The sequence below is a fragment of the Lynx canadensis genome, chromosome B4, assembly GCF_007474595.2.
Source record: "Lynx canadensis isolate LIC74 chromosome B4, mLynCan4.pri.v2, whole genome shotgun sequence".
NCBI classification, from domain to species: Eukaryota; Metazoa; Chordata; class Mammalia; order Carnivora; family Felidae; genus Lynx; species Lynx canadensis.
Window position 1 is genome coordinate 17035328 of NC_044309.1, and position 26693 is coordinate 17062020.

Genomic DNA, 26693 nt, shown 5'->3' on the forward strand with positions numbered 1-26693 from the left:
TTTCTTTGACTAAATCATACTGAGAAGTAAAATTGCAGGATTGTATGGCATTTCTACCTGTAATTTTTTGAGGTACCTCCATACTGTTCTCCATAGTGGCTACACCAGTTTACATTCCCACCAACAGTGCATGAGGGCCTTCTTTTGTCCACGTCCTCACCAACACTTGTTATTTCTTGTCTTTTTACTACTAGCCATACTGACAGGTGGAGGTGATACCTCATCGTGATTTTAATTTGCATTTACCTGATGATAGTGATGTTGAGCCTCTTTCCGTGTGTCCATTGACTATTTGTATGTCTGCTTAGGAAAAATACGTATTCAGGTCCTCTGCTCATTTTTATTTTTATTTTTATTTTAATGTTTATTTATTTTTGAGAGAGAGAGACAGAGTGCGAATGGGGGCGGGGCAGAGAGAGGGAGACACAGAATCCAAAGCAGGCTCCAGGCTCTGAACTGTCAGCACAGAGTCCGACGCGGGGCTTGAACCCATGAACGGTGAGATCGTGATCTGAGCCGAGGTCAGACGCCTTACCGACTGAGCCACCCAGGTGCCCCATCCTCTGCCCATTTTTAAATCAGATTGTTTGGGTGTTTTTGGTGGTGAACTATGTGGTTTTTTAAAAATATTTTGGTTATGAACCCCTTCTCAGACATATCATTTGCCAATATCTCTCTGTTCAGTAGGTTACGTTTCATTTTGTTGATGGTTTCACAGTTGCGTCTTCAGTAAGAGGCATTTCTGTGGAAACAAAATAAAATGAAGGGTTAATGATTAGAGCTAATTATAAACCCAGTCAGAGTTCTGTGGGTCGTTGGTCAAGATTCCTAGATTGGACTCAAAGCATTTTCAGATAGAATAAGGACAGGGAGTAGCAATCTGACAGATTTCCTGGTTTGCAGTTTGAGTGTCTCTGGTTATCTTCCTGAGTGGCCACAACAGCAGGCATGAAGATTTTCCGGACATGAGCTGTTGTGGTCATGTCTCTGAAGTTTACATCAAGTTGTCCAGTTATAGTTTGCATGGCTTTGGAAAAAGAACAATGATTCCAAGTCAGAAGTGTGGGAGAAAATTGGACATTTTGGAAAATGGGAAATCGGTTATTTTGGAACGTTATAGCCAGACAGTGGAGAAAATGAGAAGAATTCAGGATCTGGTTAGTTTACAGGTAGAAAACATAACCTCAGAAACAAGTAACGGGACTGGAATCCGATATCCACAAGGGTTTATTACAGTTTTCCATTGACACAAAATTTTTCTCTGTATGGTTACCCTATTTCTCTCAGAAACAATCAAAGTAAGACTAATTTGTTTGCAAAATAAGTCTAGTCCCATTAAACTTGGCTTGGTTAGTTGTATAAGTGCTGTAAAAATAGCAGTTGACCGTACAGACTTTTCAAAGTTTGCTTTGCTGAAACTTTTTACAAGGAATTTTAGATTGAACTCTTTTTTTTTTTTTTTTCAGCGTTTATTTTTTATTTTTTATTTTTTTTATTTTTGGGACAGAGAGAGACAGAGCATGAACGGGGGAGGGGCAGAGAGAGAGGGAGACGCAGAATCGGAAACAGGCTCCAGGCTCCGAGCCGTCAGCCCAGAGCCCGACGCGGGGCTCGAACTCACGGACCGCGAGATCATGACCTGGCTGAAGTCGGACGCCTAACCGACTGCGCCACCCAGGCGCCCCTAGATTGAACTCTTAAAAGACCTCTTGAGGCTAGGAACCCAAACCAAGGACTTACCTTCAAGTCTGCCATCTGACTTTGCCTGTAATACCTATAAATTTGGGTTAATTCCTCCCTTCTTGAGGTTCCCCAAATATCCACAGGTTCCTGGGCCTGCCAGAAAGTGGCCTTCCTAATTCACTTGGTAAGGCTGTCTGGAACCCGTAAGCAAGGAACCAAGCTCTTTTTCCAACAGCCGTGATTGGCTGCATTTTAGTTTCTTAAAGCCGTCTGGTCATATCTGATTTTATGCACGTTGTTTTTAAACATGGCATTCTAGTCAAGGCCTTGGTAATATTCCAGTTGTGTCCTCTTACAAGGAGAAAAGATTCTTATTAAACTTATGCAAATAACTATATTGCCACAAAAATAAAAATAATCACTAAGAGTTTTCAAATTCTGGGGAGATCAGGTAGGTAGAAACAGTAACTGTTTTCTCTTTGTTCATGGGAACACTTTACCAAATTGCTGTAGGTCATAGGAAGATGAAGGAGGGGGTAGAAAGAAAAGGTTTTCCTTAAATCTGGAGAAATAAAACATTAAAGAACCAGCAGTGTTTTAAACAAAAAGTCATGAAAATTGTAATCATGTTCATCGGTTTGTTCAGCCCCATGTAATTAATTCTTGTTCTGCTTGAATCCAGTTTTCCCATTAGTTCTGGAAATTTTTACCCAGGTCAGTGATATGATCTTAAAGTTAATAGAAAGCTGTATTCTAGAGTACTGGTCAGAGTCCGTTCCATGAAAGTCTCTGAAGATAAAACATATTTGCAAAAACATCAGAGTAAAGCAATAGCTTCTGTAAATGACCAAAGAGTTAAAAATGGCCATGGTTAAAGATCTGATGAGAATTCATTATAATGCAGTTGACAAGGGGATTTGGTTGTTTCTGTAATATGCATTTTAAAATAATAACTAGAATTGTGACTGATGGCATTATACCAGGACACATCAGAGTTTTAGGAATTTCATATAATTTCTGGAACACTTATATTAATAATTTCTATATATATATATATATATATATATTGTAAAGGAAGTTTAGCATCACTTCTTATTTTTTTTAACTTTTTTCAATGTTTATTTATTTTTGAGAGAGACAGAGAGACGAGCACAAGTCGGGAAGGGGCAGAGAGAGATGGAGACACAGAATCCGAAGCAGGCTCCAGGCTCCGAGCTGTCAGCACGGAGGCTGATGCGGGGCTCGAACTCCCGAACCGTGAGATCATGACCTGAGCCACCCAGGTGCCCCCTTGTTTTTAACGTTTATTTATTTTGAGACAGAGAGAGAGAGAGAGAGAGAGAGCGCGCACATGAAAGCAGGGGAGGAGCAGAGAGAGAGGGAGAGAGAGAATCCCAGGCAGTCTCCATGCTGTCATCCTAGAGCTGACGCAGGGCTCAATCTCATGAACTGCGAGATCATGACCTGAGCCGATATCAAGAGTTGGACTTTTGACTGAGCCACCCTGGCGCCCCAGCATCACTTTTTATTTGAGAGTGCTTCCTATCACCTCTTATTTGATGATTTAACGTATCAAATAAGCCTAATTAGTATAACATCTCTCTTTTTATAAGGGGTGATGAAATAAATCTTTTGAGATATTCTAGGGACCCTCTAGAAAATCCCAAACTTAGTCTGAAGTCAAAAAAGACTTCATTCAGAATTTGATTTGGGGAAGCTTGTTCAAAAATACTGAAAGGTTTTGGGGGATGCACCTGGGTGGCTTAGTTGGTTGAGTGTCTGACATCAGCTTAGGTCATGATCTCATGGTTTTTTGAGTTCGAGCCCTGCATTGGGTTCTATGCTGTCAGTCTGGAGCCTACTTCAGATCCTCTGTCCCCCTTTTGCTGCCCTTTCCCCACTCATGCTCTCTCTCACCCTCTCTCTTTCTCTCAAAAATAATAAGCATTAAATTTTTTTTTTAATATTAAAAGGTTTTGGGGACTTGACTAAATAGGATTGTGATCATTATGAAATTTAAGACTTAATTAGCTATTTAACCAAAGTGACAATAAAAGACTATAAAATCAAGTATAGAAGGTTACAAAGTTGTGAGCAAAACTTAGCTCATTTAATATTGAGAAGATTCAGTTTTCCTAAGTAATCCTTTGATTAAAACAAAATGGAGATCAGGAAATTATTTTGGTAAGACACAAAATCTTTGCTTTCTAGGAAGATTACTTAAAAGGTAAATAAAAATTTTTGCAAATCTCTTATTATCAGGAGCAGACCAATAGTTGAACAAAACTTTCTCTCTCTTGCAGATGAAAGAAAATTAAGATTTAGTTTTATGTAAGTACACTATTAAAGCTTATTTTTAAAAGCTATATGTTAGTAACTCAACTTCAGCCAACTTGGTTACACAAGAAAAAATTCCCTCTCTCTTTTTTTCTGTCTCTCTTCCCAACTTCCTATTTCCATTCAGTTTGTCCTGGTTTCCCTTTTTCTTATTCTGAAATAACCAGTTGTATTTTAGTACAAAATTATTATCTTTTCTCCTAACAAAAATGCATCTCCGTCCCTGATGCTTTTTCTTGCCCCGAAACCTATCTCACTTTTCTTGCATACAGATGTGTTTCCTTTATTATTTCTACTAGTTTAATTACACTTTCTAATTACAATTCATTCTTAACTCTGAGAAACCATAATTTCTAGTAAAAACTAAGAAGTAAGCAATTGTGAGCTATATGTTGTACCAGCATTCTTTAGATTGGCAGATTTATGAATACATTTTATAGTTCTTAGAAACATAGGCTTCCTAATAGTTTAATTTTTCAATGTGGTACGAGACATGTTTACTAACAGACCCAAATATCTTTAGTTCTTCTATAATAAGAAGCCAAAATTAGGTAAAAGTTAGGTTCAGTAATTAATGTTTCATTATTCTATTTTATTTAGAAATAATCTAGGTAATACCATAAGACAGTTGTTTAGGATGAGAACTCTCTAAAAACTTCTCCCCAAATATAGACTTTTTTTCCAATTCACATATCCTTCATGTGGCCATTGATCGGTAGGATCTTGTAATCTCAATAGCAACTCAAACCAATAAGCTTTTCAATGGCTTGACCATGGGTACAACAGGTGTCCCAAAAGAGTACAAAAGGTGCAGCCCTTACAAGACCTAGAAAGTTCACTCTCAGAGTTAGCCTAAGAAAGCAAAGACCTTCATTATCACAGGGGATAACAATGGCATAGTGAAAACAGTGTCTCTGGTTTTCCATGTCACCGTTCATCGGCCTGTTAATCTGTGACGCCAGGCAGGTGCTACTGGCATGGGATTTTTTGATGAGGCCAGCTCAAACAGCAGGCTTAGAGGACCTGTGTCTGCATTGCCCCCTGTGGTCTTCCTCCTTATTACAAATGACAACAAAGAAATGAAAGAAAAGAGATGAAAGAAAGTAATGACCATTTCTGGGAGGCTAGGGATCAGTAGAAAACAAATCTTGCCCAGAGAGGAACGAGAAACCTTTCATTTTCTGCTGCTAATCTAAATTTAGAAAAAGAGAGACTCTCACTGCTATTGATCTCAACAGATCCTGCAGGCAGCGATCCAGGAGACTGATGGGTTAGGCATCCTTACCTTCTGCTGGCTCTTGCCAGGGGTCCCAGGATCTTGCAGCGGCCGTAGCCCTGGAACAAACAGGTGGTCAGCCAGGAGAGAACCCCACATTGGGCACCCAAACTGTAGGGGAGGAAAACATTTCCCTTTTTTCCCTCCTAGGTTCTTTGGCTGGTGTAACAATCACATCGAAATAAGGCAGATGAACAGGAGAAAAGCAAATTTAATTTCATACATATGAGAGCCCATAAAAATATGAGACTCAAAGAAGTGACCAAAGCTGAAAACTTTTATGCCTTTTAGACCAAGAAACAACGAATTCGTGAAAAAATGATGACACAGAGAGGTTTGGGCTAGGGGCAGATTAGGGAAGAGGTGACAAGCTTTGTTTATACAACCTACTTGGCCTTGATCGCTGTCTCTGGTGTACTAGTACACCGAGGGTATCGTCCCATGAGAGATTTATTTCCTGCTTTCTGGGAGGCAAAGGAGGGTCAGAGTGTTCTTCTTATACCAGCTGTCTCTTAAGTGACTTCAAAATAATCATTATTCCAAAGTGGCATATTTTGGGGTGCCATATCTGCTGGCCTTCAATTCCCATATATTACAAAACAAATAATGATCTAAGGTTATAGGTTCCTGCATCGTTTTTCAGGTATAACCTGTATTTCAATGGAAACAAAATGTTGCAAAGTCCTGGTGGCTAGTATACGTGCATGAGGATGCTTTGAAGGATGACCGCAGGGATGCTGGCTTTAGGACCCGGAGATGGCAGAATGTGTGATCTCACCTCGCCCCATAAAACAGCGAGTTCATAGAAAAGCTAATTTTGCACCATCCTGACAGAGAGTTGCCAAATTATCTCTGCTGTTAAAATTGAAAAAAGCTTGAAAGAGAGCCTTACACATCCCACTAATTCGTTAGAAGTGATTGATATTAAAAATATAAGAAATATCACAGGAAACGTGTGTGTAGGAACACTACAGTCGCATCTCTTTGGGCCAGATATGTTCGTTCTGGCAAATTACGTCCCAGTCCTTTTTATAAGCTTACAGATTTTTATGGTTGTAACTATAGTATACAGACTATTCCTAGGTGCTGCCTTTTTCCCTCGGCTGTGTTTCGAGATCACTTTTAAATCATAGCACAGTATAGCATTGTGCGAACTTACCGTGGGGTGTCGAAATAAAATGGTCATTTATTGTTGGGATTTTCGTTGATTTTACAATCTTGTTTTTATAGGCAAAGAAATCTGTAATGACAATTTTGAGCATATGGTTTTTGGCTCTACTAAATCACTTCCTTGAGGTAAAGTCTCAGATGTGGAGCTATTTGCACAGTGAGTGGAGTTGAGTGTTTTTATGTCTTTGGCTCCGCTTTCCATATCTCTTTTCAAAATTATTGTACCAGGTGCCAGTGCCAACATAATATTGATAACATACTAATTTTATAACGATACACCCCATGTTAATGTTACTGTCTAATTACTTTAAAATATAAAAAAAAATTAGGGGTGCCTGGGTGGCTCAGTTGCGTCTGACTCTAGATCTTAGCTCCAGTCATGAGCTCGTGGTTTCATGAGTCCGAGCCCTGCGTCAGGCTCTGTGCTGACGGTGCAGAGCCTGCTGGGGATCCTCTCTTCTCCCTCTCTCTCTGCCCCCTCCCCGCTCATGCTCTCTCAGTCTCTCTCTAAACATAAATAAGCGTAAAAAAGAAATAAAATGTAAAAAAAATGACACGGCAACGCTTTCATTTCTATTTAGTAGACTACTAGCAAAGGTGAATGTTTAACTGAGTATTTGTATATTCTTTGGACTTCTGTGTACGTATTTTATTAGGTTTCCTGGGTTTAGAGGCTAATGTTACTTTTATTTGTTAGATATTAACAGAATTACAGGATAAACTATTAGTTTTTTTCCCCCTGTGTAGTCCCTGCCATTGAAATACTTCCTTTCCTAAAAACTGATCTTCCGGGGTGCCTAGGTGGCTCAGTCAGTAGAGCTTGTGACTCCTAATCTTGGGGTTGTGAATTCGAGCCCCACGTTGGGTGTACAGATTACGTAAAAATTAAAAATTAAAATTGACCTTCACATTTATATCGCGGCACCCTGCTTATGTCACTCAAGGGTAGCTCGTGTGACATAGTGGCATTAAAATCGACGCTAGACTGGTCACAAAACTTAAGCCTTGATTTTGGAAAGCCAAACAAAAAACTTTGACTTTGTTTAGATATCTGACTTACTTTTTGCAGAGAACTAATGACTGTCCACAAAATAAGAAAAAGACCACATTTGGCTCGAGCTGTAGTTCACATGAGAAGTGTGTTCTGTCTTGTCTTTAGGTTCATAGAGTTTGCACCGTCGAGGGCAGCGTGAGCCGGTAGGTCATCAGGTTGTTGATTCAGGGCTGTTAGAACTCAGAAAGGGCTCTTACACCCTAATAGCTTCTTGTGGGGCTCCCCCTTAAGTGGTCATACCGGTGGGAGGGGGGCTGTCTCCCCAACTCTTCCCCTAGGGTTGGAGAACTGGAACTTTCTGTACTCTTTCTTGGTAAGAGACCTGCGGTCATTTTGACTTGAATGTAATGTTGTTTGTTAACCTTACAAACGGTACTTGTCTTTAAACCTTCGTCCGAGTGTAGAACCAATTATTTGGGTTAGTGGCATTTCAGGCATCAGAAAAGAGAAAAATCTGACCCTTGAGATCACACATAAGATCCTTAACTGTGTTACCAACACATAAAATAGATCTGCCACAGTCCCGAAGGTTTCACACCCTGTGCTACAGGTACCCTCTTGACAAAGTCTGTTTTGTACCATCCTGGGCCTCCTCATCTTCTTACTTACTCATGGAGGACAGAAAATGACCTTGATTTGAGAACATGATAGGATTTAGAACATGATAAAATGGACAGAGCCCACTGCACGGAAAGGGGAAGAACGAGATTTTTTTCTTGGTTCTAATTCTTGCGTCTTCATTTGGAAGCAAGTCGATTAACATGTCTAGGTTTGTTTAATCACCTAAAATGAAAGTAGTGATTCTTATCTCTGGATTCCTCCATATGGGAGGTTGTAAAGGCCCTTGGGGGTGATACAAAATACTTCTCAGAATCTCAGCATCTCAGAATAGCTATTTCTAGTTTTGTCTCTTCTTTGAAGCCCTGATGATTGCTTGAAGAACGTACCTTCAATACTAATACGTATAAAATCAAGTCATCTAACCTCACATTATTTTTCCCCAATTTTTTCTTTTTTTTTTCCTTTCCATTTTTCTTTCCTTCTTTTCTTTTGGACCTCTCTTGTCTTGGCATCAGCACAGGTATTTCTGCATCGTGAAACCTGAAGAGCCTGAGATTCCCCCCTGCCGGGTCCAGGTTTATGACCATTTTCATGACTTGGTTTAATAAGGTTTAATGTTCAATAAAAACACAGGCTTGGAAATATTTCAAGGCTAAGTGCCACATCAGCGGGTTTTGTGAATCATTCCCAGCTCTGCTTCCATGGCTTTTACAGTGGGTTTTCAAGGTAGACTGTGAATAATTAATGCTAATGTGGTGTTTGGGTGTTTTTTTTTTTTTTTTAAACACAAAACTCTGTGCATGCACTCGGATATAACAATATGAAAGGGAAGTAACTTCACGATATTGCCAAAAATATTAATCGCCTCCACGTGATATGTGTTGAGTACTACCCAGGTGAAATTAAGTGAGATCTCTATGGTTGACAGTGTTACCATTTATTCAGATAATGTTAACAAGATAAAAAAATAGGTATGCATCTGTGCAAATACAGCGACATCAAGAACCACAAATGTCTCTATTATAGACAATAAATATTGCGAGAATTCTCAGGGTTAAAGATTGGTTGCAGGTGCAGAAGTTGTGGAATTCAGTTCAACAGTGGTTAAAGAATAGGTTTGTGAACAGTCTCTTTAATATGATTGAGTTAACTTGTTTTTCTCTGTGGAGATCCAAGTTCATTATGGGGCTGAATAGAAGTCTACATTGGGAGCGGGGAGGAGGAAGGGCGCCTGGGTGGCTCAGTCGGTTGAGTGTCCCTCTTCGGCTCAGGTCATAACACGATCTCACAGTTCGTGAGTTCGAGCTCCACATCGGGCTCTATGCTGTCAGCTTGGAACCTGGAGCCTGCTTCAGATTCTGTGTCTTTTTCTTTCTGCCCCTCCCCTGCTTGCACTCTCCCCCAAAAAATATTTTTCAAAAAAGTTTATATTGGGACACCAGGGTGGCTCAGTCACTTAAGTGTCAGACTCTTAATTTTGGCTCAGGTCATGATCTCATTGTTCATGGGATCAGCCCCCATGTTCGGCCCTGCACTGATAGTGTGGACCTGCTTGGGATTCTTGCTCTCTGCCTCTCCCCCCCCAGTTTACACGCTCATGCCCTCTCCCTCTCTCTCTCTCTCTCAAAAATAAATTTTAAACAACAAAAACAAAACAAAACAAAATATTTTTCAAAGTTATTATATGTATTTTTTAAAAAAATGTTTAATGTTTTTATTTTTGAGAGCAAGAGAGAGACAGAGCATGAGCAGAGAAGGGGCAGAGACAGAGAGGGAGACACAGAATCCAAAGCAGGCTCCAGGCTCTGAACTGTAAGCACAGAGCCCAACGTGGGGCCCAGACTCACAAATTGTGAGATCATGACCTGGGCTCATGTCAGACGCTTAACCAACTGAGCCACCCAGGCGCCCCTAGGTATGTATTTTTTAATGTTTATTTTTGAGAGAGAGAGAATGTACACACGAAGGGAGAGGAAGACAGAGGATCTTTGTACTGACAGCAGCGAGCCTGGTGTGGGGCTTGAACTCCCGAACTGTGAGATCATGACCTGAGTCGAAGTCAGACACTTAATCATCTGAGCCACCCAGGTGACCCCAAAAGGTTTATATTTTAAAGAGACCTCCAACCTGTCTTCTCTTTTGTGTTTCCTATGAGTGGTAGGAATTCAAAAGACTGTTGTAGAAGTTGCTGTGGGACTCAGGGACCCCATGAGAATGTCACTTGACTGCTTCTGTCTCACTGTTGAGAGACGTGATGTTGTAGCCGGAACATCTAGTTGGTGGAGACGTTGAAAGTTATTTGTTTCAAGAGAGCCCAAAAGAACAGTCGTTCCTGAGCTCCAGATTAATAAAACTACTCCAGCTAATAAAGGACAGTTTGTGTGGATAATAAAGGGTCCCCGTTGCTGATGCGGTATCTGCTTTCGGGCTGAGAAAATATGTATTTGTTAAATTTCTAGAGCTGAGTGAGAATGCCTGTCTCCTCTGGGACTGATTTAATGCCAGGAAAAGTGAAGGCATTGTGCTAAGTGAAACGAGGCAGCCACAAGATGGCAAATGGTAGATGTTCCATTTAGATGAGATACTGGGAATAGACCAACTCATAGAGACAGAAGGGAGAACGGTGGTTGCGGGAGCTGGCAGGGGGGCGGGGTGCGGGGGAAGGAAATGGGGAGGTGTGTCTAATAGGAACAGGGTTTCAGTCTGGGATGATGGAAAAGTTCTAGAGATGGATTAATGGTGGTGGGGGCACAACAGTGTGAACCTACTTCATGCCACTGAACTGCGCACTTCAAAATCGCTGAGATGGTAACTTTTTTGTTGTGTCCGTTTTACCACGAGTTTTGAAACGCAGTTAAAAAAAAAAATGATCTTTATAGTAAGCCTGTATGTTGAATGAGGCCAAATGCCTCGTATGTATTATCTTATTTAATTCTTACAGCATCCCTGTGCAGTAGACACAGGATTTTCTCTAGTGAGGAAGAATCTGAGCACAGCCAGGGATGTCTCACGTCTAGGGAGCCCCGGGTGCCAGTGACAGAAGCAGGAGAAACCACCCACCTAATCCCGCCAGGAGTCAGCCAGACACCTTCCGCAGACCAGCTGCACGGTCCTCTCGTAGAGTTCATGAAAATCACCCGACAGGCCGGCTGCCCCCATGGTCTCAAAATTAACTCGTGCTATAAACATCCTTTTAACCCTCTGGGGGCGCCTGGGCGGCTCAGTCGGTTAAGCATCCGACTCTTGGTTTCAGCTCAGGTCATGACCTCACGGTTCGTGACTTTGAGCCCTGCATCTGACTCTGTGCTGACAGTAGGAAGCCTACTTGGGATTCTCTCTTCCTCTCTCTCTGTCCCTTCCCCACTCAGGCTATCTCTCTATCTCTCCCCCCAAATAAATAAATAAATAAACTTTGGGGGCAAAAAAAATCACTTTAACCCTCTCTAAATGGACCACTTTCATTCAAATGGTTTTGTTTTTTTTTTTTTTTTTGATGTTTTGTTTTGTTGTTTTTTTTTAAATTTCCCAGGATGGTCCATTAGAAATAAGAAATGAGCTGTTTTTTCCTTATCTTTATGTCCCAGCTCCTTTTCAAAAAAACAAGAGCAGACTCATTCCCACAGGGAATGTATGTAAAAGCCAAGTTAAGATATTTTCGTAAAGACTATGTTTATCCCATTTTTCTTTCTTTCTTTTCTTTGTAAAATTTATTTATTTTTTTCGTCGATACCATTTTAAAACAGTTTTTTTTCCTTGCTGGAATCCACATTTATAACCAGATTGCACTAAGGTTTTCTTGTTGGTGGTAGTGTGTTTACTTTGGGGGGGTGTTGTTTTGTTTTGTTGTGATGTGTTTGTTTTGCACTTTTAGGCTTTGGACCCAGTACATTCTATATCCCGTCACCCTGGCGAATTGAAGATTGCAAGACCATCCTGGGATAAAATAAGTTACGTAGAACAGGGAAGAAGCCCCGTTAGGGAATGGGGGGCTAAGAGATCTTTCTCTGATTCTGGTGCTTGGTGCCTCTTTTTTTTTTTTTTTTTAAGTTTATTTACTTATTTTAAGAGAGAGAGAGGAGAGGAGCAGAGAGAAGGAGAGAATCCCAAGCAGGCCCCGCACTTCCGGTGAGGAACCTGATGCCAGGCTTGAACACACGAACAGTGAGATCATGACCTGAGCAGAGATCAAGAGTCAGATGTTTAACCCACTGAGCCACCCAGGCACCCCTGGTGATCAGTGCCTCTTAAATCCTTCTACCCCTGTTTTTCAACTGGGTGAAATGATGAACCTGGAGACACTTGCTACACGGAAAACGGGCAGTGTCTTTCAAAATCTTGTTGGTAACACGTGCTATTTCAATGTTCCCCGTTTCCTACCTTTTTTATTTTCCCATGAGAAACCAGCTGGTTTTTACCAGCTGAGAGAAATCATTTCCAACCCAGTATATCTGCATCATTTCCTCTCTGCCCTTAATTCGGAACAAAGGAAACAAGATAATAGGCCAACACAATGAATTAAATCAAGTTCTTAATTACGGAATTAGGAAACTTTTTAACATCATTTAAGAATTCCGTGCTTGCATTTCTTTCAAAGTGGTAGAGTCTATTCAGAGCTCTTTCCTGATTAGTTCCTCAATTCAGTAAGTCAGAATGCTGACAGTTTGTGCAAACCTAGGAAAAATAATTGTGACACTTAAAAATACAAATATAGACATGCAGAATTTCAAATCCTGTATCCTCTTGGTGCTTTCTCAAGGCCAGTTCAGTTTTTCCTAATACGGACGTTTGACTAGCTTGCGGAGCTCTGACAGATGATATTTCTACAGGTCTGTTTTTTTCTGTGCGTTCACGGCAATGCCTGAGCTGAACGAGCTACATTGGCCTTATTCACCAAACGCGTATGCTGCCTGAAAGTGCATTTTAGCCCAAGTCAGTCTCCTTATACTACGTTCTTACCCTCAGAAAGGATAACGTGTCCTCATTTGGTATTCGTGTTTTCTTTCAGATTGCATGAATTGAGATGACTTTTACATAGCACGCCTCCTTACCGGGCTCCTCTGCGAAGCAGGGAAAAACATGGCGTCTGGTGCTGGTTAATTCTTACACCACCAGAGAACATAACTGCTTTATCGCACGGGGCTCTGAAGATAGCACATGTCACCACTGTACGAATGCTCTTAGGTTATGGAATTTGGTCAGTGACTAACGTTATCATGCATGTGTACTGAAGTAGAGAACAGTACGATTGATAAATGATGAGGGAGGAGAGTAGCCAGAATAGTAGGGCGATAAGCAAGTACGTGGGTTAAAAGCATTCCAGGAGTTCCATTTATGAGAACTTGTAGGCACTTTGTTTTACTGTTTGTTGCTTTGGAAGAGCTTCTCTTTTTTTTTTTTTTTAATTTTTTTTTTTCAACGTGTATTTATTTTTGGGACAGAGAGAGACAGAGCATGAACGGGGGAGGGGCAGAGAGAGAGGGAGACACAGTATCAGAAACAGGCTCCAGGCTCTGAGCCATCAGCCCAGAGCCCGACGCGGGGCTTGAACTCACGGACCGCGAGATCGTGACCTGGCTGAAGTCGGACGCTTAACCGACTGTGCCACCCAGGCGCCCCTGGAAGAGCTTCTCTTAATGAGACTTGTCCTTTTCCAATAATATATACTTCATTGTTATATGAAGGACAAGAGGCTGCATGGTTTTCGTTGCAGAACTGTGTTTTAAGTCGTACTGAAAGGAACCATTTCTTCATAGCATCGCATGGTTTTCTTTTTTTTTTTAATGTTGATTTATTTTGAAGGAGAGAGAGCTTGAGCAGGGGAGGGGCATGGAGAGAGAGGGAGACACAGAATCTGAAGCAGGCTCCAGGCTCTGAGCTGTCAGCACAGAGCCCGATGCAGGGCTCGAACTCGCAAGCCGTGAGATCGTGACCTGAGCCAAAGTCAGACGCTTGACCAACGGAGCCACCCAGGTGCCCCATTTCATGGTGGTTTTTAAGGGAGAATGTTTTACGTATAATATTTAGCAGAATTTGAAATTATTAGGATATTGGATTTTCTCATCTTCTGAGAAAATGAATGAATATATAATTTTGAATCCCTAAAATCTATGAATGGTATATGGGGACATATTTTCACTGTCAAACATGCATCATCTTGAGTAAAATTATAAATTATAGTAATATTTTAAGAAGGTCATTTTTCTTCTTCATGAAGTGTTTTATTCGGTAGCAGGTAAATGTGATCTGTTCCGTACAAGAAAAATGAAAGATAAAAAGCTTCTTATAATTTTTTTAAGGGGAATATGGCTCCTAAACAATAATATAGCTTAAATTTTAATTCTAGGGGTGCCTGGGTGTCTCAGTTATGCGTCTGACTTCAGCTCAGGTCATAATCTCACGGTCTGTGGGTTGGAGCCCCGCGTCTGAGCTGTCGGCACAGAGCCTGGAGCCTGCTTCAGATTCTGTGTCTCCCTCTCTCTCTCTCTCTCTCTCTCTGCTCCTCCCCCGCTGTGCTCTATCTCTCTCATCCTTCAAAAATAAACATAAACAATTTTTTTTATTTTAATTCTAGTTAATCTTAAGCTTTCAAATTAGAATTTAAAAATTTATGATTCTATATGAAATCTGTATTTTTACGTCCCTGGAAAAATCTTTGTGAAGGATATGACTCTTCTCAGCTGTTGTCAGCTCAAGAATTTTATGGTATAAACTAAGTGTGTAAGCATTTCTTTTCTTCACACTGGACTGATCTGGGTTGATTTAGTGTAAGGTACGCACCAAAGTAAAATGACCTGCAAAGACATCTGAAACTAATAGAAGGGAAAAGCAGAGAATGTAGTGCCCCAGGGATTAAGAACTTTTTGACGTTTCTCATTCATTGGCATCTGGTTTGAGAGTCTGAGCTTAGATTTCCAGCTTAATTTTTCTTAAAAAAAAATATCCTTATGCTGCTCTCTGGCAGTTGAGGGCTTTGTATTAATCATATCTATCCTAAAATACTGTTTAGTCTGCTAACTCTGACAACGGCCCTTATCTATGTGTTTGGCCAAAGGCATTAGAATGAAATAGTATGAGCAAAGTTTTATTTCTAGCACAAATAAATCTTTCTAGACATCAAACTCTGAGTATTCTGGTTAACGTTTTGAAAACCCTTGATATTTATCAATACCAGCAAGTGGCTGATAGCTCAATGAGTTCTTGATTAGCATTAAAATAGAATTGATGAAGGGGCGCCTGATTGGCTCAGTCAGTTAAGCGTCAGACTTCAGCTCAGGTCTTGATCTCACAGTTCGTGGGTCAAGCCGCTTGTCGGGCTCCTTGCTGACAGCTTGGAGCCTGGAGCCTCCTTCAGATTCGGTGTCTCCCTCTCCCTCCCTTTCTCTGCCCCTCCCCTGCTCACACACTCTCTCTCTCTCTCTCTCTCTCTCTCTCTCAAAGTTAAATAAACTTAATTTTTTTAAATTATTTAAAATAGAATTGATGTTTCTTTAAAAAAGCTGGTATGGGCTTTAATTGTATGAGTGACATTGGGCACACCACCAAGTGTCTCTGAGAGTCCGTTTCCTTATTTTTACAACTGAATAATAATGATATAAGCCCTGTCGACCTCAAGGACCAAATACCAAAAATAATGTACATCTTGAAACTAGTAAAGTATGGTAATAAGGGATTAATCATTTGACAAACATTTGTCAAGGACTGACCTGTCGTTTTCCCCCTGACTTGAGCCCTTACTCTTCTTGCCTGGAGATTCGAACAGTCTTGGGAACGATCTCCTTGGTGTACATACAGTCCCTTGAGAGCTTCTCATAGTGCCTGGTCCCAATCCTCAGTCCACCCTCCATATTTTCTACCCCTCTGCAACCTTGCTCTGCCCTTGAAAGGGCCCAGAGGCTGCCAGGAGAGTCCTGGGGAGAGAAAAATGGCAGCCAGTGCCAAGGAGTGGGGCCCGAAGGGGGTGCTGAATGAGGTAACAGGGGTCACTTGTGTCTGGTGTATCCGAGGCCAGAGGATAAGGCTTAAAAGAAAGCCAGAGTTAACTGTGTTGATTTGTTAACTTTGTTTATTTGTTTCCGTGTAGTGTTTGTTTTGCAAATTGTGTCTCAAGACGCTGTGGGACCAGAGGCCTAATAGCAGGGGAATGGGGGTACGTAGGAGAAGAAAGGTAGAGCAAACAGCGAGAGGCAGCTTCTCTGCCTCTGAAAATAGGTTCGTTGCCTACATAGTCTATGCAGGGATTGGCAGCATTCAGAGAATTAAAATATAAGACATCTATTGGAACCACGTGTGGTTTCTTTCTTCAGGAGTCACTTCTGAAGTGAGGCTATTACAGTGTTTCAGGGTGCCTGACGTAATTAACACCTCTCACACTTCTTGTTGTTTGACTTTTCTAGAATTTTGGATTCTGGATAAAGAGCCTATCTTTTGTAAATCTTAACCTATAGCTGTTCCTTTCTAGGTGTGAACCTAGTTAGAATAATCATATTAAAAAAAAAAAAGAAAAATGTGGGCACCTGGGTGGCTCAGTCGGTTGAGCGTCTGACTTTGGCCCAGGTCATGATCTCACAGTTCATGAGTTCGAGCCCCACATCTGGCTCCAACAGAGCCCGCTTCAGATCCTCTGTCCGTCCCTCTCTCTTCTGTCTCTCTCTCTGTCTCTCTCTACCCTTCCCCTGCTTGCGCTCTCTCAAAAATAAAAGTAAAAACATTTAAAAAAGAGAGAAGTTTTTAAAAACTGGGTTTCCATATATAACTAACCATTTGGTATTGATTTTGACGCAAATGATCATAACTCTTAAATAAATGTAGCCGTTATTTTTTTTCTTTTTATGCCACAGCAGAGTTTTTGGTAGAGCTGAGAGCTCCACTTATAATCAAAGAAGTGTCTGGTAGGAGTCCAGCTGGTTAGGCTCCCTGTGCAGCGTCTGAAGGAACTAACGCACAGGTAAAATATGGAAAACAAGCAAACAACAACAGCATCTCTCTGGAAGGATTTCCCAGGGATGTTTCTGCTGCACCTGGGCTGTAGCGCCCCCACCAGATCCCAGGAGACGGGATCTCTGCAGCCCGAGCAGGTCTCTGGTGCTTCTAACATATCTTTCAGTTTTGGGGCCGGAGCTCCCGGAACCCCATCGGTGCCACCGTGGCCCGGACCTCTACCCAGCTGTCCTTCAGCACACTGATGCCTGATTCATCCACGTAACCGGCCAGTCTAGCACCCGTGTTGTATCCCGCTCATTTCAGGCACCGCCGAGACGCCCGTCACCGGCAGCATCATGTCCCTTTGCCTTGCTGTAGTTCGTCATCATTTGAGTTTTTGTGTTTTTTTCCAGCATCTCCAACAAGCCAAGTTCCAGCCTCACGGCCTTCGTGGTTGCTGTTGTTTCTCTTGGAGCATTCTTTCTGTCCCTTCTTCTTGTTCGTAAGATTTCAGTGAAGCCATGATTCTTCAGAAAGGTTTTCACTGACTTCCCTCCAAAAAGCGGTTTCTCCTATGTGTCCCTGTCACGGAACTGAGTCCGTTTCCTTCATACAAATGCAATTATGTGGCTTCCTTAAGGTTCACACTTCTAGCAGACTCAGTTTCTTTTACGAATGCTTCCTCACGCCCCCTTTATGATCTTGAAATGAAAATCACAGTTAATGTGAACAACTATCACAAAATGTATAAAACTCCAGTAAGTACTGATTTCTTCTTTAATTTTTTTAAGTGCTTATTTATTTTTGAGGGATAGAGAGAATGCAAGTGGGGGAGGGGCAGGGAGAGAGAGAGAGAGAGAGAGAGAGGGAGACACAGAATCTGAAACAGGTTCCAGGCTCTGAGCTGTCACCACAGAGCCCAACATGGGTCTCGAACTTGGGAATGGTGAGATTGTGACCCGGGCTGGAGTGAGACACTTAACCAACTGAACCACCCAGGTGCCCCAGTAATTGATTTACCCTTAAGTCGTGCGTGTTTCAGTTTGTGATGGTACAGATACGACCACACTGCAAAATGTGACGAAGTCGTCACATGTCTGCCCCTGTCTGTAGGTGCCATGGCTGGGGCAGCTGTGAACGAAGGTTAACGGTGTTATGTCACACTGGGGGGTGGCTCTTGGAGACAATACTCAACGATTCTTGGTAAAGTCCCAAAGAAAGTACAACCTTCCACTGATTGACACAGGACGTTCATTTGTAGAAAATTCAGTATATTTGATAACTAACCAAAAATGCTTTGTGCTTATATGCAGAATAGAGTTGGGTTCTGGATTTGGATCATTTCATCAACAGCTTTTTCACCTGCATAAGTTCCAGCAGGACAGAGGGCATGAGCGGTGCACACCCATTTTATTATGACGTGAGACTGTTGTGCACAATGCAGGACATTTATACCCCTGGCCACTGCCCACAAACAGCCTATAATGTCCCTCAATTATTGAGACAACCAAAAATGCCGCAACAAATTTCTGGAACACCTTTTTAGAACACCTGGTCTAGGCTACGAGCTCTGCTGAATGCAGAAGCCATGTTTGCCTTGTCTATGCTGGCAGCCTTGATATCTAGCAGATGATCATAGCAGTGCATGACAAATAACTAAGGAACGAACGGATGGATGAATGGGAAAGCATGGAAACAGGGAAACATGCTCATCCATTCAGTTAAAAAGTGTGTACAGAGCAACTACCATAGATGCTCTGCGCTGGTCTAGGACCTCGGAATACAGCAGTTAATGAGACAAATACCCCGAGCTTGCTCTCTCTCCGTATATGAAACTACTTTGTGACTGTAGTGACACCTAGATTTCCTATAAAGGATGACTGTAACTTTGGTGTAACGAGTTTTATTTAATTCAGAACACATACTTTGTATAGTTAAGTCACTTGATTATGATGGAGAAAGCTGGGTAGAAAATAAAAAGCAGTGGAAGGAAGTCAGGTTGGTGAATTGTTTTTAAAAAGCAAATAGAATAAAATGAGTGCCTGAAAATAACATAGTTATTTATAGATTCCTTGTGTCTGTTTACACGGCATCCTGGGCCAAAACATTTAAATCAAAACCATTTTGTTGTTGTTCTCAGATACATGGCAATAGAGTGCTGTAAGGGGCTCTTTTCCCCTGAGCAATACATTTTACATTTAGTAAATTTACATTTAGTAGGTGTATTGGAGGTAACAGACGTGCCTTCTTGAAATGAGGTGAAATTGTAAACCTGAGCGTTAAGAGGCACCCATCGGGGGCATCTGGGTGGCTCATTTGGTTAAGTGACTCTTGATTGGGGCTCAGGTCATGATCTCATGGTATATGAGATCAAGCCACACATCCGGTTCTGTGCTGACAGCTTGAGATTCTCTCTCCCTCTCTCTCTGCCCTTCCCCCACTTGCATTCTCTCTCTCTCTCTCTCTCTCTCTCTCTCTCTCTCCCCCTCCCTCCCTCCCTCCCTCCCTCTCTCAAAATAAATACATAAACTTAAAAAGAAGAGGTGCCCATTTGAGCATTTTGCAGTTAGCGTATCTTCATATCTATATGGCATTTGCTTTGGAATCCCCCCATCCTCGGCTTATGCAGTTAGTCAACTAGGTGATAATCAAGCTAGGGGCCAAAGGGGGGCTGAGGGAAATTGCCAACAGCTGAATATGTCTGTGAAAAGTTGTATGTTCTTACGTGCGATTCTGGAAGCTTCAGCAGGAGATATTAGGTCGGCTTTAGTTTACACCTTAATAGAACAGAAAAACTGGTCACAACTGAAAAGGGACATTTTTGGGGTCTTAATAACCACTGAACCACTGGCTGCCATTTATTTTTTTCCACTTCCACATTATTTAGGGAGCTATTTTGCAGGCACAATCTTAAACCAAAATTGCCAGTGCCCTCTGAGATGCCTTTCTTGCCACCAAAAAAAGTAGATGTGGTTTCAAATGATGCTTATAATTTACAAGCGATGCTTTTTTTTTTTTTTTTTTTTTTTTTAAATTTTTTTTTTCAACGTTTATTTATTTTTGGGACAGAGAGAGACAGAGCATGAACGGGGGAGGGGCAGAGAGAGAGGGAGACACAGAATCAGAAACAGGCTCCAGGCTCTGAGCCATCAGCCCAGAGCCCGACGCGGGGCTCGAACTCATGGACTGCGAGATCGTGACCTGGCTGAAGTCGGACGCTTAACCGACTGCGCCACCCAGGCGCCCCCGATGCTTTTTTTTATTTTTTAAGTTTATTTATTTTTGAGTAAGACAGAGACTGCGTGAGTGGGAAAGGGGCAGAGAGAGAGAAAGAGAGAGAGAATCCCAAGCAGGCTCCACCCTCTCAGCACAGAGCTCTGTGCGAGGCTCCATCCCACAAAACCGTGAGTCGAAACCAAGAGTCGGATGCTCAACCGACTGAGCCACCCAGCACCCCAACAAGTGATGTTCTTCTTAAACTGGTGTGTTTATTGGCCACAGCCCTTGAATTTGAAATATTATTCTTTGAATCGTTCTCATGTTAAGGTTGACTTTTATGCTTTCTACTGTGGTGAATGATACTGAAGACTCCTGGGTTGTAAATTTCAGTCTCCAGTGCAGACTGCAGATTGGTCTGCATTCAACATAAGCCATAAATACAGGACCATGGTCTTATACTGGGGATCACACAGCAGTGCAGAAGCATGGCATGGTCCCGTGATTTCTTTGATATCAGTTATTCAAACAACCTCAGAAATAGGTGGTATTTTTTTTTTTTCTGTATTGTGTGGAGAAGGGAACTGAGGCTCAGAGTATTTGGTTGTTTTTTTTTTTAATTTTTTTTTCAACGTTTTTATTTATTTTTGGGACAGAGAGAGACAGAGCATGAACGGGGAGGGGCAGAGAGAGAGGGAGACACAGAATCGGAAACAGGCTCCAGGCTCCGAGCCATCAGCCCAGAGCCCGACGCAGGGCTCGAACTCACGGACCGCGAGATCGTGACCTGGCTGAAGTCGGACGCTTAACCGACTGTGCCACCCAGGCGCCCCAGTATTTGGTTTTTTAAACTAAGCTTTGCTGTGTGCCTGTAATTACTCATTTATCCCTCATGGCAGTCATGGAGAATAGGATGGTATTTCCATTCTACAGATAAGGACACTGAGGTGCAGAACTTTAAGTGACAGCTTTGATATGGAACTAAGTCATTGCGGTGAGAAAGCAAGACTCCAGAAAGTAGACTCTGGAGCTTGCCTCCCAGAAACTACTCGGTGTCTGCTTAGGGACCTGTGGAATACACAGCTGACAGGTCACAGAGCAAAGTTGTCCGATTTCATGTCCGTGCCCTCTTTACCATCCTCTGCTGCAAACCCGGGGAATTTTCTAACTATAGGTAGAAGGCATCATGAATGCCTTCCTCATCATCAAAGCCAAGAACTGTCCATGGTCCTAATGCCTTCCGACCTTTTTTCAGCTCATTTTTCCTCCCTCTTTCACACATCCTGTGTTTTCTTGCCTCCTTCTCTGAGCTCAGCATCTCATTCTTGGCTGACTTTGTTCCCCCCACCCCCCAGCATCTGGTAAATTTGAATGTTCCCTGGGTTTTTTTTCTGAAACTTTCTATGATTTTTATCTACTGTGAGAACCCTGCTCTGCAAGTTCTCATCTCCTCCCTGGATTCAGCCATCACCTTTACATAGCCATCCTTAGATAGATCTTAGAAGAAACAATCCAAGCAGAAAAGTGCGTCTGTTATGTGTTTCTCCAGGGCTGCCAGACCACTGTTATCCTGCTTAAGGTGAAATTTGTAACTGTGCTTCTAACTTCTGTACTATTACAACACATTTACCCATCGTCCGTGTGTTTGGCAGCTAATCATCAGTGTATCTCTTGGCGGTTCACCTATTGCTTTAAGCCTCATTTGCATGTTGCATGTTGTTTCTGTACACATTTGCATGTTGTTTCTGTACACTTCTGTACACAGCCATCTTTTTTTTGTTGTTGTTACCTTGTTTTAATGTTTATTTTTGAGAGAAAGAGAGAGAGAGAGAGAGGCAGACAGAGAATCCCAAGCAGGCTCTGCACTGTCAGCACGGAGCCCCATGTAGGGCCCGAACTCACAAACCATAGGATCATGACCTGAGCCGAAATCAAGAGTCAGATGGTTAACCAACTGTGCCACTCAGGTGGCCCACCATCTTTTTGCCTTTTAAGGACTTCTTAAACATGCGTTTTAGAAAACATTTTCAGCTTAATTTATATTTCAAAAAAGTGGTTCTCAAATTAGCACTGTGGATATTTTTGTTTTAGTTATAACTCCTTAAGAAATGTTTACCTAATTAAAAAAAAGAGAGAGAGATGTTTACCTAAAGACCTTTTCTTCCAAATGTTTTGTTAGTAGTAGTACAGACTTGTAAAATTCATAGAAATTTTACCAGTTTTATCTACTTATTTTTCTACATTGTGTGATTACTATTTCCCCCTTGTTTTGTTTTTTACTAAGAGATTATATGAGTATTGTAGTCATTTGAGAAGTTTAACACAAAAATAGTCTCAGGTGAATTGATTTAAATTTCCTGTTTAAAAAAATTGAGATATAATTAATGTATAACCAGGGCACCTGGGCCGCTCAGTCTGTTAAGGGCCTGACTTCGGCTCAGGCCATGATCTCATGGTTCGTGGGTTCAAGCCTTGTGTCAGACTCCGTGCTGACAGCTGGAGCCTGAGCCCTGCTTCAGATTCTGTGTCTTGCTCTCTCTCTTCCCCTCTCCCATTTATTCTGTCTCTCTCTCTCTCTCTCGAAAATAAACATTAAAAAAATTTTTAAATCAACATATTAGTATCAGGTGTACAACTTAATTATCAGTATAGATTACAAACTGATCACAATAAGTCTAGTTAACATCAGTCACCACACATGGTTACAGTTTTTTTCTTGTAATGAGAAATTTTAAAATCTCTTCTTAAAAAAATTTTTTAATGGTTATTTATTTTTGAGAGAGAGAGAGAGACAAAGAGAGAGAGAGAGAGAGAGAGAGAGAGAGGTAGAGTGTGAGCAGGGGAGAGGCAGAGAGAGAGGGAGACACAGAATCTGAAGCAGGATCCAGGCTCCTAGCTGTCAGCACAGAGCCCGATGTGGGGCTTGAACTCTGGCTAGTTACTAGTTATAGTCTTGCTAGTTATTTACTGACAACTTTTCTGCCTCACGTTTTTAATGACTGTGTGTGCTCTGAAGGTGAGGTATGCGCCTATGAGTTCCTCATTTTCCTTCCTCTCCTGGTCCAGTAATTTACTAATCATATAGTGTTTAATAGCATCCTTTCAGTGTTTAAATGTTTTTGATGGTAGGACTAGACAGCATGATATATTTGAGAGAAGCAAGCATTTGAGCTAGAGGGTCTGACTTCACATCCTTGCCACCTGAAATCTCTGAATATCAATTTGTTTTTTTGTAAAATAGTAAGGATAGTAATACCAATCAAATTGGTTTGGTTTAAGAACAAATAAGTAATTTACAGGAAGTACATTCTATGTCACACGCTACTATAAAAATGTTAATATGGCAGTATTTTTGTGAATGCCTTTTAAAAGAATGTGGCCTTCAATGCAGTTCAATCTTTTGATCTATCTACCTTTCTCTTTTTTTTCAACATCTTCAACCACTTCTTTCTTCCCCTGCCTGTTCTCATACTGGTACCCAGGACCTGTGGCTTTCTCCCAGGTGTTGCTACCTAATTTGCTCTCCTTGCTTTCTATCTCCTTCTTCTTTTCTGATTTCCCTCTTTGTATCAAAGCCCCATTTCCCATGCAGTATTTCTTTCTTCATTATTCTTTAGCCTTCTTTCTTCTTAGTGTGTATAATAGGGTTCAACACTGACAGGAGATTAAAGAATTCTCACAAAATCAGGAGTCTATAAATTCTGTGTGTGTGTGTGTGTGTGTGTGTGTGTGCGTGCACGTTTTATGGTAGTGCTTTAGGCAAGTGCTGTCTTATTCATACACACAGTGTTGGGAAGTTGGAGGTAGAGGAGAGGTTGAAATTCATCTAATCCAGTCGACTTGGTTTAAGGATGAAAAGCGCGTATGCAGAGGAGTTAGTGACTGGCCCTGGATCTCAAGGTTAATTACTGATTGAGTTGATAGTTAAGACTGTTTCCGGAGTTCAGCCCACTCTTGTTTCTCTGTGCTTTTGCTATCCACTGTATTGTGTGTCCCGTCCTAGAGTTTAGCTAAGGACATTATCTGGGGTTAGTTTGTTCCCAGCAGGCAATCTAGCTGATTGGCTTCGGGTAAGTTATTTAACCTCTCTGGCCTTGAGATTCTCATCAGAATCTGAGAAGACCAAGTCTTCAAGGCATCCTTATAATTCTCAGTCTTCCTTCATGTAACAAACTCTCTGATGACCAATTATCTACAAATGCGAGGTGAGCTGGATTCATGGTTTGACTTTGTGTTTTTTTTTTCCCAAATGCCACTCAAGGTGGAGCTTTTCCTACATTACTGTACTGCATTTTGATCTGTACAACCAATTAAGCTTGTCCAGTATTTGGTTAAAATTATTTCTAGTTAAAACATCACAGCTTCCTTGGCAGAGATCCTGTCCTTGTATTACAAGGATGTTTGGCAAGACTTTTGTTATCATTTTTTAAAAGGCTGTGGGAAAATTGAAGCGTTTTGTTGAAATATTTTCTTTGGATCATAATGTTGAGACAGAACAATGTGACATTCTTTTATACACCACCTGAAAGTTAACAAAAGAGGCACAGAAAGAAATGTGTGCCGGTATCTTGTTGAAATGACAATGTCAGAATAGGTTAGCTAATTTGACTTCTGGGTGATTCAAAATCCAGTAAATTACTACGTCTTAATTTTATGCAAACTAACACTCAAATTCCCTTCAAATTGCTAGAAAATTCTTTCTACTTATTTAAATAAATGGACATTAATCCTGAGTAGTATGTTTATTCCCTGTCGGCTTGGGTTCCTATGATGTTTGCTAGCCCCTCCATTGAAAACTAGGTGTCTAGGTGGAGGTCATGGGACATGGTAGGTCCCTTACCAGAGAAGTGAATGTTTGTGTGCGCTCTGAAGGCGAGGTATGAGCCCATGAGTTCCTCATTTTCCTTCATCTCCTAGTCCAGTAATTTACTACTCACAGTGTTTAATAGCATCCTTTTCTTGGGTCTGTTTGCTTTGAGTAATCAATGAAACTATTTACATCAAAAACTGGTTTTGTTTGGTTGTGGAATTTTCACTCAGTTTGCCAGACCATCATTTCCTGAAGTGCTTGCAAATAGTCATTTTTTGTCTTTCGGTGCCTGAGAGCCTATTTTAAGAGCATTGCCAAGCGTGGGAAACTAATAGCACTATCTTCCAGCTGTGGAAACAGTATCACTGTGATAATGCACTTCAGCTTCCTGTAAAAGGACCTCTTGATGGCTATGCTGAGAATCTAGTTCGAGGTATAGAAGCAGTATGTGCGATGATGGCAGTGAGCATTCGGAAGTGGTAAGAAACTCCTTCTAATGTCATTGACGTCTGGCTTTTTTAATCAGCTTTTTAAATCATTTTCAGAGTTTGATTTTAAACTTGCCTCTCAAGCGCCTGGCATCACGAACAGAAATGGAAAACAAATAGCTCGTGTCTAAAGGACGAGCCCAAATGTTGAAATACTGCAGAACAAAGTTTGAAATCAAACATGTTTTGTATTATTTGCTATAGCTGAGATGATTTTTGTACTTGAACTTGGATTTGAAATGGTTATCAGTATCTTATGATGTCTATTGAAAAGGTGTTTTAAAAAGTCCTTGTAAGTGTAATGATAGACAAGTAAGATTCCTTAACAAAAACATTTTTAATTTACCAGTGAAATCATCTGTTAAATATAATTGAAAGTAATTGAATTGAAAAGCTTTATGTCATAAAATCTCTTCAGATCCTTCATTTGTAAATAGTAAACCGTTAGGAAAATCTCAGTCTTTGCTTAAACATTAAAGGCATTCCTTGTATATTAAAAAATATTTCAACTAAGAGTATATATATATATAATTAGAGTATCACGTTGTTCTCAATCCATAAAATATGTAAAAAAAAATCATATGAATCTGTACATTATGCAAAATGAACAGCTAATGTTTTTTTTTATATTTCAAGAGTTACAAACATGGTTTTGAAAGTGTCAAAAGGCATTTTAAACCATATGTTTCTTTGAAGTACTGTATTACTTGATTCCTTAATACATTCTGATTCCTTAATAGCCTGATGAATTGAGGTGATAATTTGATCTGACTTTAGAAAGATCTATTCTCAGTAAATAATACCACAGTTTAACTAATAAGAAATAAACCTGTATTAAATAGTGGATTTCAGTTTTCTGGTCATATTCCACTCAAAACCAAATTCCCTTTTTAGGTGTGTGTAGGAATCATAGGATGAGATGATTTCACTTCTTGTTATGTAGCCAGAAGGAAAGAAATTTCCCAAAAAGCAACTGAGATTTCTACTTTAAACATAGCAAGTTGAAATCACACAGTTGTCTATTTAATTTGAGTTCTTTATTTCAACCATTGGCATAAGATCACAATGATAGATACAATTCCAAAATGAGAGCTAAAGGTTTTGTTATGAATTTCAAAACAGTATTCTCTAATATGGTCATTGTTTTGTAACCCCTTTTATTTTGTTTTATTTTATTTT

The 26693-nt window shown here is 40.9% G+C and overlaps 1 protein-coding gene across 2 annotated transcripts in view; it reads left to right on the top strand.

The window, feature by feature from the left end:
* Positions 1-26693, top strand: part of CACNB2 (calcium voltage-gated channel auxiliary subunit beta 2) — a 198542-nt gene that overhangs the window by 4762 nt on the left and 167087 nt on the right. Inside the window, exon 1 of one of the 2 annotated variants that reach the window (XM_030320884.1) lies at positions 25408-25505. The exons of the other annotated variant lie outside the window; for it this stretch is intronic. Coding sequence (XP_030176744.1) covers positions 25473-25505 — 33 coding nt within the window. The 5' untranslated portion in view covers positions 25408-25472. Of the gene's footprint in view, positions 1-25407; positions 25506-26693 lie in introns of those variants that run through there. 2 annotated transcript variants of the gene reach the window in all.